The sequence below is a fragment of the Aptenodytes forsteri genome, unplaced genomic scaffold, assembly GCF_000699145.1.
Source record: "Aptenodytes forsteri isolate BGI_AS27 unplaced genomic scaffold, ASM69914v1 Scaffold103, whole genome shotgun sequence".
Taxonomy (NCBI): Eukaryota; Metazoa; Chordata; class Aves; order Sphenisciformes; family Spheniscidae; genus Aptenodytes; species Aptenodytes forsteri.
Window position 1 is genome coordinate 6,073,829 of NW_008796051.1, and position 11,975 is coordinate 6,085,803.

Sequence of the window (11,975 nt, forward strand, 5' to 3'; positions counted from 1 at the left end):
CTCTGGGATTTCAATTGCAGGATAGGAATAAACTTCTCACATTACTGAATAGCATATAACACATGGCATACTAAACGTGTTCAAGTGCCTTCTGAGGGTAGGTATCTAGGCAGCTTACGCTATTGAGGGTTTGTAATCACAGGAAGAGAGGACTTCTTAAATTTTCTGTAATTTCTTTTTTCTTTAAAACAAGCATAGGGAATCACATGCAAAGAATGACATACAGTGCAAGACTAGGACTGCACAGTTGACCACTTAGAAGGCAGGATATGCACAAGGTGGGATACAAAACTCGCCTGATCATGCATAAAGTTTATGATACAAACTTCATCACTGCAATCTCAAGTTTTTTAGCTGCAAATATATCTGAACTTCACCTCCCAGATAATACAACGTAACAAGGGGAATAGTAGATCATCTACTAAAAGGTAAAACGTTAAGTAACAATTGTATGGCGTTTTGAAAGATGTACAATACAGTTCAAAAAGCTTTGGAGCTCAAGGCAAGAATAATTAGAAATATTCATTGCATGCATGATGAGGAAAGCCAGACTAGATCATCATAATCATCTCTTTTGACTATAAAATATATGAATCTGCCAGAAATGAAATAGTCCCTATAAAACCATAATGTTCTCCAAAAGGTTTTGCCTGTAACATAAAATACCTTTAGTCTTTCTTCTCAGCAAATGCATTCATAAATGTATTATAAAAAAAAAAGTTCTGCTCCCATTTTGAGCTATAAAGCCTTGCAAATAAACAAAAAATAATACTTAAATTCACAGAGTGATTTCCTTAAAGTGGATGAAGCAAGCAAATAATTTTAAGTAAAGCAGTTTTAATAATATTATTTCAGGCTACTTGTATTACACAGAATACTGTCCTGTCTTTGATACAGACATATGCTAACGTGTACTTATTGGCATCAGTTTAAATAGGAATAAGTCAGGAATAAGGCTACTATGGTATGCCATCTCCATAAGTACTTCTCCAAGATGGCTGTAGTGGCAGTTATTCCAATTATAGTTCTGTTTTCTAGTGCATTTGAGCTACAATTCTGCATATCGCCATTACAGTTTTGAAATACAGAAGAGATTACAAGAGATTGCACTAACAGTCTGACAAAAGCCACTGAAATTCAGAGTTAAGAATGCTGGAAGTTTCATCCACAGGAGAAAAGATAGGAGTTAGTGAATTCCGTTTCCCAGTATGCATTCAAATCAAAGTGATTTAAACATGGAATGTTTTATGGGGTTGGTTGGCTGGTTGTCTTTTACTGTTGCATACTTTACTAGGGTTACCAGCTGACCTGTGACCATGCTATTTAAAAATAACTGAATACTTAAATAGGTGAGGACAGATGGAGAAAACATACTAAAAATGCTTATGTTTGTCTAATATGAACCTATTGTGTCATTTAATGAATTTCAAAAAGAACCCAAAGCGACTTACTATCTTGAGGGAAACAGGGTTATTCTTATCTTGTGCACAAAAGAAATGAATTGGTCTGACTGCAATGAAGATAAAAGTGATTTTCTATCAGTGTGTTTTTAATGAATATCGTATACAGCACAGATGTATAAATCAGAGCACAACTTCAGCTTCATGCTCTTCACTTCATTTTACTTACCATCAGTTCCTATTTCACTTTTAAGGTCAGTACAAGACTGGAAAAGACACAAGAAAAGACTGAGTATTGAAGAATACTTCTTAAATCATTAGTTGTTTGTCATTTTAATGGTGTTAGACTTTAGCAAATTTATGAGGCATAAACTAGTTAGCTTTACAAATGTCCAAATATTGTTAGTCTTAGAAGACTGCTCATTCGAAGCCTGTGCTCTCCACTCAATTTACAAACTGCCCCTGTTTCCTCAGGCTGATGATGTAACTGCCTTATTTGCAGTGTCTTGGTCAGGATACAAATACAGTGGGCTCTGCGATGAATTTGCTCTCGGAGGTGGTTGTGTACTAGTCAGTCTTTCAGAATTTCCTGGAGAATTCTCCCTCCACCTTGGACTTGCCTGCTCCTGAGACACTTCCCACACAGATGGGCATGGGGAGGTAAAATTCATGGTGGATCGTGAGAGGTAGTTCTCCTGAAGACCTTCTTCTTGGAGGCACCTGTTTGAAAGCACTTCTTTTTCTTTGGAGTTTCGCCATTTCATCCTTCGATTCTGAAACCAAATTTTCACCTGTTTGCAAGTTAATGAGAGTTTATTATCATTCTTTTCTTTAAACATCTTTGCCCTAACAAGGTTTTTTTTCCCTTCCATCCCCTTAGTTTCATGTTCCTTCCTTATTCATTGTTATAGTAGATCCAGTGAAGCTGACTGATCGACATTATCTGAGGATTTTCCCATCACTATTTACTACAGCTGGGCCAAATACTCTCCTTGACTTTCACCACCTCAAACAGGTGATTACTTAGCTTAGACTGGAAAAAGGACAGCCCAGTGGCTAGGGATAGAGCAATTTCCTATAGCAACATCCTTCTAGACAGAAAAGGATTCTCAGAATAAATTAGCATCGTCATTAACAAAACTAAGTGGTATTACTGGTGATGTGAAGCTTTCTATTTAAAAGAGGCTCTGAGAACTATGACTGTCCCATTCACAAGCATAGCTAAAAACAGCTTGGCCATATGGCTTCAAAATGTGTGTTATGACATATGACACAGTAGTGAGGATTTAAAGACATTTTGTCTGCCTGGCTACAGTTTTCCAGGATTTGCCTAGAACCCATGTGCTTTTGAGATAAAATCCATTTTTTAAAAACTTCAAGTTGCAAAGCTTGATCACGAACATTCAAAGGCATTTATGAAATGCTGGGAAAAGCTTGGGGAAAGATATATCTAGGAACTGGTTTTACATAAAGAGAAGAAATGGGGGGGGCGGGAATCAATCCAATTATTCAGATTGTGTTCTATTTTCCCTTAAATATTTGCATTTAGTTCTAGTATTCAGATAATTGACATGAAGACAAAGGGGCTATGCTTTCAAAGGTTTGAGAATCATTGCCTTAGATGGCAGGTACTGTTCCTCCACCACAACCGGTCAGAAAATTGAAGAAGTAGCGTTCACCACAACTGCTCTTCCTTTCATGAGGAAAAAAAAATAAAAAAGACATAGATATCATCTGATCTATCATTATCATTAAATTATTTTCCTGTAGTGGTAGTTGTTATCTATGTGTCATTCCATTATTTTTCACTCCCCCGGGCTCTCTTGAATATCAAGAACACAGAAGAAAAACTCAAGGAAATAATTGTAATATTAGGAATTTGACTACATATTGGGAAATTTTTAGGCAGCGCACTGGTGAGTGCAATTGCACATTTTCATTGAAATAGTTTACCCTGCAGAGATTACAGCTCTTTTCATCACACTGAGAAGCAACACACTGTGCTGCTTTTTTTGTTTATAGTTGCAGTGCTTGCGATGGAGTCAGAGTCATTCAGGTTGCAAGGAACCACTACAGACCACAAGATCTAACCTCCTGCGCAAAGTGGAGCCAACTGTGAAGTTGGATCAAATTGTTGAGGGTCTTGTCAAGTTCTGAAAATCTCCAAGATGAAGATGATGAGAGCTCCCATCGCCATTCCCAGGCTTTTCTGCCCCCCAGACAGCTTCTGCCATACGTATCTTTAGCACTTCCACTCCTGCTGCATGCAAAGAAATAAAATTGTACTGTCCCTCTCTTGCTCTCTTTCAGCTGTACTCCAGAGATCTGTGCCTACTCCAGCACCTTCAGAATCCCACCTGCCAGTGGCTACCATGTCCATTTTCTGCTGTTACATGCCCTCACAAACATTCTTTCCAGTTCCTTTCAGGTTTTGTGCTCTTTTTATCTGCAGCTAGGTCAGGGTCGAGATTCCAGACTGGGCTACTGCCACTCGGCACCACCATTAACATACTTGCTCAGTTAGAACAGCTCACTGGAGGTATTAGACCCTCAGCTAAACTCTGAAGTCCTGCAGTAGGCCAACTCGGACTCATGTGAAAAATCCCACAAAATGTGAATTGGTAAGTAAAGTGGGAGCATTTTAGAAGGTCACCGTGCAAAATTTTTCCTTCTAGAGTTTCTCTCAGCTCCGAGAATTTCTTTCCTTGTGCAGCTAAGTTTGTTCCTGTAGGGATGGTTGCCTGTCTCTTGGGGCAGAATGGTTTCAGAGCAGTGCTGTTGATTAAATTGTCACTAGCTGTTCATCTGTGAGTGCAAAGGGTGCTCAGAGGAACGCAGGAGGGCTCTATGCTCTGCTGCTTTCTGCCTGGATCACTGCCTATCAGGCAGTGGGATGGAGCATAGTTCCCTACCCCAAAGCTCCTGAGTGGGTTCTGTCAGACAGCAAAATGGGAGTTGGAAATGAAATTCAGAGGTCATGTTTCTCCCACTTTGTGTGAAAATGGAGAGATCAACTTTTGAATGTACACCTTCAGGAAATAAACTAGAAACCTGTTCAAGTATTCCTTGGTTAAAACTGCCATTGATTTACTGAGGTCTTTGCTCAGTGAAGGAGCTCAGGGCTGCCCCTGTGCTGTTCAATTTTCCTCCTTCAAAGGAGGAAGGATTTTTCCTCAGAAAGACAGAAAGTCACAGATGTTCTGTTATTCCTTACCTGAGACTCCTTTAGACCCAGGTTAATCGCCAGTTTCTTCCTGTCTGTTTTACTGATATACTTCTGCTTCTGAAACATTTTCTCCAAAGCTTTCCTCTGGTCTTCGGAAAAGACAGCTCTTCTTAATATACCTCTCCGGGCTTTGGAGTTAGACTCCTGGGTCAGAAGAGGCAGGACACTTTCCTCTCCTAGTGGAAATGGATGAGAGTTTCACATAATATCAAACACATCAGAGAAATACTAAGTGCTGTTCATTATAATGCTAGCAGACTACTGTCCCACTTTTGATTTGTTGGTGTTATAAGTGTGTCGTAATGCTTCAGTCATGTTCATTAAGGACTAAATCCTCACTTGGATCTAGAGGTGTTGTCAGTGGTCAAAAGTCTCCCCTTGACATGGTAAAAAGTAAATCAGATGAGTTCATAGAGGAACATTAACACAGGGCCCATGCTACTGTAAAATTCAAATATAGTCAGGGAGAAACTTCCACTTTCCTTTGCACGTTATCATCACTGAGTAAACTGCAATAAGTTTTCCTAGGAGTTTATTTTCTCCTTGTGTGAAATGTAGAACCAGATAAAAGTGGTCTGCAATACTGATTCAAAGAAACTAAATAGGCTTTTTTTCGTTTTGTTTACTAACGAAAGGCTTTCAGAGTGAACTATTTCTCAGAAAATCCTTGGCCATTCACTTACTCATTCTGGAAACCGCAGCAATTTCTTTATTACAGGATTTGGGGAGTACTTGAACTTACTCCTTTCAGCCTGGTTTCTAATCCTTTGACAGCTCATGGCAATTCCTGGGAGGGCAGTTTTCAATGAATCCAATCACATCCCCTTGATCCATGCCTAGAGGGAACCCTACCCTGGAAAACAGCCTCAAAGTTGGGGGAAAGAGCTGCAGTGGAGAAGTAGAAGTGTTTGCATTGTCCCTTCATTGGCCTCACAAAGAGCACAGAAAACCCAAATCCAGATAAATCTCTCACCTTCCTCACACCCAATAAAGCCTAAAGCTGTAGAGCTTTCCCATGCTCCCTCTCCCCTAGAAGGATGTGGTGTATGGGGAGCAGTCCCTGGTGAGGCTTGGTACGCCTCCAGCACTCCCGGCTTCCCCAGATGCTCGCCCAGGGAGCAGTACCAGAGGTCAGTTAATAGGGCCTGTCACAAAGCATTGGATGTGGCAATTGCATGGGGCAGTTGCAAGCAGGCCAGGAAAGAGCTGCCCTTTGATTCAGAAACCTGCGCCATGGCTATATAGCCACTGACACCTACGACCTTCTGTGAAAGGGCAGCCACGAAGATAGCTTTGGTGCGTACTGCGTGCAAGTTAGACTCTACAGGTACAAGCTGTCTTCCTGTTGTCCACCTTCCCACGTACATGGACCAAGATTGCCATCCCAGTTTATAGTTACAGCAGCTGCAAAGGTGTGCTGCTGTTTGATTTCTGTCAAGGATCATTTTCATATCGAAGCCAATGGCAAAATTCCCACGTAAAGCAGATTTTCTAAAAGATTGCACATTCTTTCATCAAAAAGTCTATCTATTCTAGTCAGCTGTAGCGGGGGGTAAATATATTTGTTCAATAGAAACAATGCTCTTGAAAATACTAATTAAATTCAGATGCAGCTTTCACAAACTGTTCCTTGGGGCTACACCACATTTCAACTTCTGTATATTATACATATATACACATGGGTATGTGTATCTTTAAACACCCACAGAGAAACAAACAAACATATACTGAGGATATTGTAGAACTGTGTATGTATAATGATGAGAAACTAAAGTGTATATGTGTATGTCTTGCAAAGTTGACTAAATATTTTCGTGGTGCATGTGTGACTGGTTTGATATTACATACATTACCGCGTATCCTGCCTCCACCTGTGACCAGCAGAGGAAGAATATCAGAAGCTGAGCAAGTGTACAATGATCCTTCCCTAAAATACACTGCCACTGTCAAACATTACTGATTTAGGGACCATTGCATTCTGCTAGACATGCCTTTCTTAAATTTTTCTACACTTTAAGAACCCATCTTTGTATTTGTCCCCATAACAGCCTGTGGCAAAAAATAATTATTATGATTTAAAATGTTACAGTATAAATAAGTCTAAATTTATACAGATGTATTTCAATTTTCAAAATTATATCTGAGACCAGATACAAAAATCATAACCTACTGGTTACTATCCTGATATTTATGACACAGTGAGACACAGTCAGACTCCATCCAAACCAAAATAAACTATCTGCAGAACAAAAGTCAAAATGCCACAATGGAGGTTTCTGCGGAGGGCAAGCCGGGTTCGTATTTCTCTGAGGAGTGCATAGCCCCCTCACAACCCCCACCCCGAGCTCCCATCCTGCCCACGAAGCTGAGGGCAAACACTGGCCCTTCTTCCCCAAGCATGTTTTCTCTCCTTCTTGCTCAAATTTGATGGATTTAGGTACCTTTATCCAGGTAGCCTCTGAGCAGTTTCTGATGACTCATCAGCCATTCTCAAGTTTACTGGAAGGTATAGTCTGACAGCAGAAGAGCTGGTACCTTCTCTCATCCCCACCACAGGACGAGAGACACCAGCGAGGGAAGAGGCGTAACAGGGCTGGTGCTTGCCTCCTGGCCTCCATTCCACAATGGAGTTGTCAGCCAAGGACAGAGGATGCCAGATTATGTGACCCCTTAAAATTTATCTTGCCTGGCTGGTTGTTAACAGTCAATCAGCAAAGAAACAACCTCTTGCCGGAGCCCCAAGGCACCAACTAATTGCCGTACAGGCAGTATGTAGGGTACAGCTTACCACCTGTATTAGACTAACTTAATAATGAAGAATCTACACACTCTAAGGCACACTATGTGACTGATTTTAAAAGATTAACGAAACGACATTTAATGATGAGCAGAATGCTCACAAGCATTAGCAAACAGCCACTGGGTTAAAAAATGTGAAACTCATGTTTGGGATAATGAATACTCACCCCCAATTGACTAGCCTAGAGAATTTTTTTAAGAATACCCCATATTCCAAAATGCATTCTGACTGCTTACACAAAAACTAAATTTCAGTTTGTGGATTAAAGGATTTTTCAGTACGGCGGGATAGGCAGTCATTCATACATTTCAACAATTCCATCAAAATGAAGTAAGTCAGTTTGCAGCCTGTCACTCTGAACGTGCATCAAAAAGGTTTAGTGTTCTGCTGACATAAATGTGAATCTGTTACCAAGTATTTCCTATGTTGCTGGTTTGATTTTTGTTTTGCTTCGTTTTTTTTTAAGTCTTTCCTTTGTATCCTAATATATAGTGATAAATGTCCTCTTAATCTGTGGAACAATCTTCATTTGCCTTCATGGCAGAGACCACCTTGAAGGAGCAAGTAAAAGCTTTAGTCATGGTTTCCATTTTTTCATTTGAATTCAATACATTCTAGTTAAATGGACAATTAATAGGTCACTTCCAAAATAGTAGTGTATCAGTCCTGGTTAATAAACAATCCCCACAGTTGATAATGGGCCTATGTATTCAGCAAGTCCCTGTATACACTCAGCTCATCCACTAAATCCCTTTTCAGGTAGACAGGGTTATATGGGAAGATGAGCTAGAATGAGTCTATAAAAGTCAGTTTCATTCACTGCTTTATTTTTCAGTCAAGTGCTTTAAATGGTGTCCAGAAAATCTCTTGGAATGTGAGACAGGAGAAAAGACTGGCACATAGAGTATTGCTTTATGGCCATACAAAAGGGCAACTGACCCTTGCCCAGGCCTTTTCAATGTGAAATGGTTCCTAAAGTTCATCTGCACAGTGAAAAATTGTGGTGAGGTCGCGTGTGGATGAGTAAAGTGAAAGTGGTGATTGGTCATGGTGCTGTCAGCCATTGTGGGAGAGCTGGGGCCATGTAAAACGCTCTGTGGGAAAGTGTCAGCCCCCTAAAGAGGTGCTCAGAAACTTGCAGCTCATTAAACTGCCAGCATTTGCTGCCTCACTTGTCAAGAATCATTCAACTTAGCAACTGCCCTTCTGAAACATTCATAAAACGCATGCACATAGTCAGGAAGGGTTTGAATGCAACTCTGATAAAAAAGTATATGCTAGAGCACACATAAGCTCCAATTTTCATTTGGATTTGCAAGGCGATTTGTACTTTTTCTCCGTTTTGAAGGACTGGGAAATGCCTCTTCTGTTTGTATTCCTGAGCCATAAACATGTAAAAACATGAATATCCATTCTTACACTATGGCACGCAAACTTCACAATCAAGGTTAAATTTAGATTTGGATTAAATGGAAGTGTGTTCCAGCTCTTAATCCTGAACGTATAGTGTATACTGGCCAAAATTCTCTTCAACTTACTTCTTCAATTTTTTACATTATAATGAAAAAAGAAAAACAAATTAAACGTGCATGCATTTGACTGTTACAAAAAGAATGACTGTTTTATTTAAATAATGCTAGGGCTTCCTGAATCATAATTTATCCCTAACAGACATTAAAATGCAGCATCCATTTTAAGATCTTTCAGCTCTTTTCTTATTTGCAAATGTTTATTGACACAGATTTTTAAAAGAGTTACTGATTTTAAAGAATCTTTTCTAGCAAACTGAAAACAAGGAGCTTTCCTGGGTTAGCTCTGTCTGGGTGTCTCAATGCCATTAGAAACCTCTCACAATTGCTCAGTGTACTTAAGTTTGATAAATCTTTGGAAACCCTCTGAATAGGATTGCTGTGATTTTACTAAGGAATTAGCTGCTGCCATTGCATCACCAATTAGTTTTCCAGAACACATTAAATCCTGCTGCTTTGGTTTACAGAATAACTCAAGCATTACTGATGAAGCATAAAAACTTACTTGGAAAAGCAGTGGGGGATGCAGGGTGCTGACAGGACCCACCGCAGCATGCTGAGTAGAATGGCGGGGCTCGGAGGAAAAAGTGTTTGGAAAGAGCTGCAAAGAAAGCATAGATCTAATTGATTATCCATTGAGCTTAGGTGATATTCATAACAACAGTCCTCCAAAAAGTCAGTGTGTAAAGTCCTGCCTCACAAGTTCTTTTTCCTTTTTTCAAGATGGTGATATTTTTAAGGCAAACAATGATAAACCAAGTAATTGCTCTTTAATTTAGCAAGGTTATTTTACATGTGTAGCTTGAATATAATATGCAAAACTCTCAATATATTTATCATAAGAATTAAACTCTGCAGATTTGAAATTTACTTCTGTAATTGCTATAATTATGGGGTTTATCCCTAAATATTGGGATTGAACATGTTGTTTAAATAATATATTGTCAAAATAATAAGTATAATGCATCTGAAGAAGTTATTTTAAATAACTCTAGTAAGCATGATATCCTAGAAAAACAGAATCTAAAAGTGAATCCTGTCTCTTCTGCTTGTAGTCCAATGCTGTTATTAGTACTCAAACCAATACGGACTTCAATAAATAAGAAACCTTTATGAATAAAGTCTATAAAATGCAATGAGATGATCCAGCTGAACTCTACAGGCACAAACTACAGGGCCTGATTTTGCTATCCTGATGGTAAACTTGTTCTTGCTAGGAAAGTGCTCTAAATTTAAATAAACCACTTGCTGAAGAAGGCTCTGCTTAATACAGTAAAAAATTGCAAAATCATCCCCCAGAATTAGGTAATAGTTGGTAAAATTTCTGCAGAATTTTTTGAACCAATGCATCAAAAGTCTCTATTATGTCTAAAAAGTGCTTCCAAATCTTAGAAAGGTCTTCATTATCTAATAATCCCTTAATTTTTTTTTTTCTATAAAGCTCATGGGCTTTTCCAGTAATCTTAATTACCTTTTAATTTCTGCTCATACTAGTCAACTATGAAACTTGGAATATTTTTTTCTTTTGAAAATAGATAGATCATGCTTGCTAGAACTGTACACTTGTAAAATGTGATCAGTATCAAAACATTTATGTCACTTTCCTGTTTTGGTTTAAGAAGATAAACAGCTCTATACCCTGTACTGTAGTTTGTACAAATCTCTAGAAAGAACCTGATTAATTAGGGGGGAAAAAAAGTAACTGCACACTTAGATAAAAAAAATTAAGAAATCAATAATCAGGAAGAAAGATAGAGAAATAGATAAATGTATCTAAGCCATGTTGTTAATTTTTAAAGGTTTTTCAACTGGAATTAAAAACAAAGATCACTCAAAAATAGGTTCCCGAGTACATTTTAGGGCATCATAATAAGTTTTCTGACCGTCAAATCTGCTGATCTTCCAAAGCAATAAACTACTGCTGTAGAAGCCTAACTCTAAACATTTTTAAAATATTTACCTCTATTTTTTTTTCTGAATTCATACAAGCTTAGGTGAAAATTTCTTCAACTGGAATTACAAATTGATAAGCTTTTTATTACTACAGCTTTTCATCAACACTTTACTGTTTCTAATGAAATATAAATATACTCCAAGAGGAACTAATTGCCTGTTTTGAGGTGTATGCTTGCCAAACATTTACAAAAAGGAATTATTTACATCAGGCATTAGTACTGTAAAGCTGCTCTTTCACCCGAGACATCAAATGTAGAACTGTGTCCTAAGGAGCTTAAGAGTCAAGAACGTGCAGGCAAATTTTACCTATCTTACATATCCAAGGGGCTTCAACACAACTGGTGGGGTGTATAAGTTGGAAAGGATTTGACTGTAACTGAAGAACAGGAGATGGAGAAGGAAAACACCTGCCAGATAATCTCGCCAGATAATCTCAGCCATCCTCCTGAACATGTGAGCTTGTTCTTGACAATACGTTTTATCTGCCGCTAACGTTTTATCTACTGCCGTTTCCAAACTCGCAGGTGAAGAGCTCTTTCTCCCTTCCCTGGGAGCCACATTCCTCATGTGCAAAGGTAAAACTTTCCACTTCTAAAAATACAACTTAGTATACAGAAGGTACTACACTCCATTTCTGTGCTTCCTTTTCACACGTCTCAAATATTCCTTGGCTGCCATAATGCCCTATTCCCTTTAATCATTGCTCCAGCACCTTATTCATGCCATACAATTTTTGTCAGACATGTTGGCCTGTCCTTGATATTCCCTGTTATGGTTTCTTAACTCTCTCCAGTTCCTTGCTCTTTTTTGATAATGTGGATGCTCATAATGATATGTGATACAGCCAGGAGATATCTGGATAAATCAGAATTGAGTAAGCTATTGCTTCAGATAGATAGCATGCTCCTGCAAATAAAGATAGAGGAGTAGGAAAGCACAGATTTTCTCCATTCACTAAATCTCTCAACAAGCAAGCTGCAAGCATAAAGGTCAGGAGATGGATCAGGGTCAAAACTTGAGACATTTTGCTTAAGGAAACCCCAAACAAGCCACATATTTCCATG

At 38.8% G+C, this 11,975-nt stretch overlaps 1 protein-coding gene across 1 annotated transcript; it reads right to left on the bottom strand.

Moving 5' to 3' along the window:
* Window positions 1–1,455: 1,455 nt before the first annotated feature.
* DBX2 (developing brain homeobox 2) lies at window positions 1,456–9,553 on the bottom strand. Its single transcript, XM_019473922.1, has 3 exons — window positions 9,461–9,553; window positions 4,615–4,802; window positions 1,456–2,191 (listed from the first exon to the last, which is right to left on the bottom strand). The coding sequence occupies exons 2-3, from the start codon at window positions 4,690–4,692 to the stop codon at window positions 1,871–1,873; spliced, it is 399 nt and encodes a 132-aa protein (XP_019329467.1). The 5' UTR covers window positions 4,693–4,802; window positions 9,461–9,553; the 3' UTR covers window positions 1,456–1,870.
* Between the last annotated feature and the right edge of the window lie 2,422 nt (window positions 9,554–11,975).

Bases quoted from the DNA above. Each gene is read 5' to 3' on its own strand.
- DBX2 (XM_019473922.1), bottom strand. From the start codon at position 4,692: ATGTTTCAGAAGCAGAAGTATATCAGTAAAACAGACAGGAAGAAACTG. The intron at 2,192-4,614 runs GTAAGGAATAAC...ACTTGCAAACAG, and splicing joins TGGGTCTAAAGGAGTCTCAG to GTGAAAATTTGGTTTCAGAA.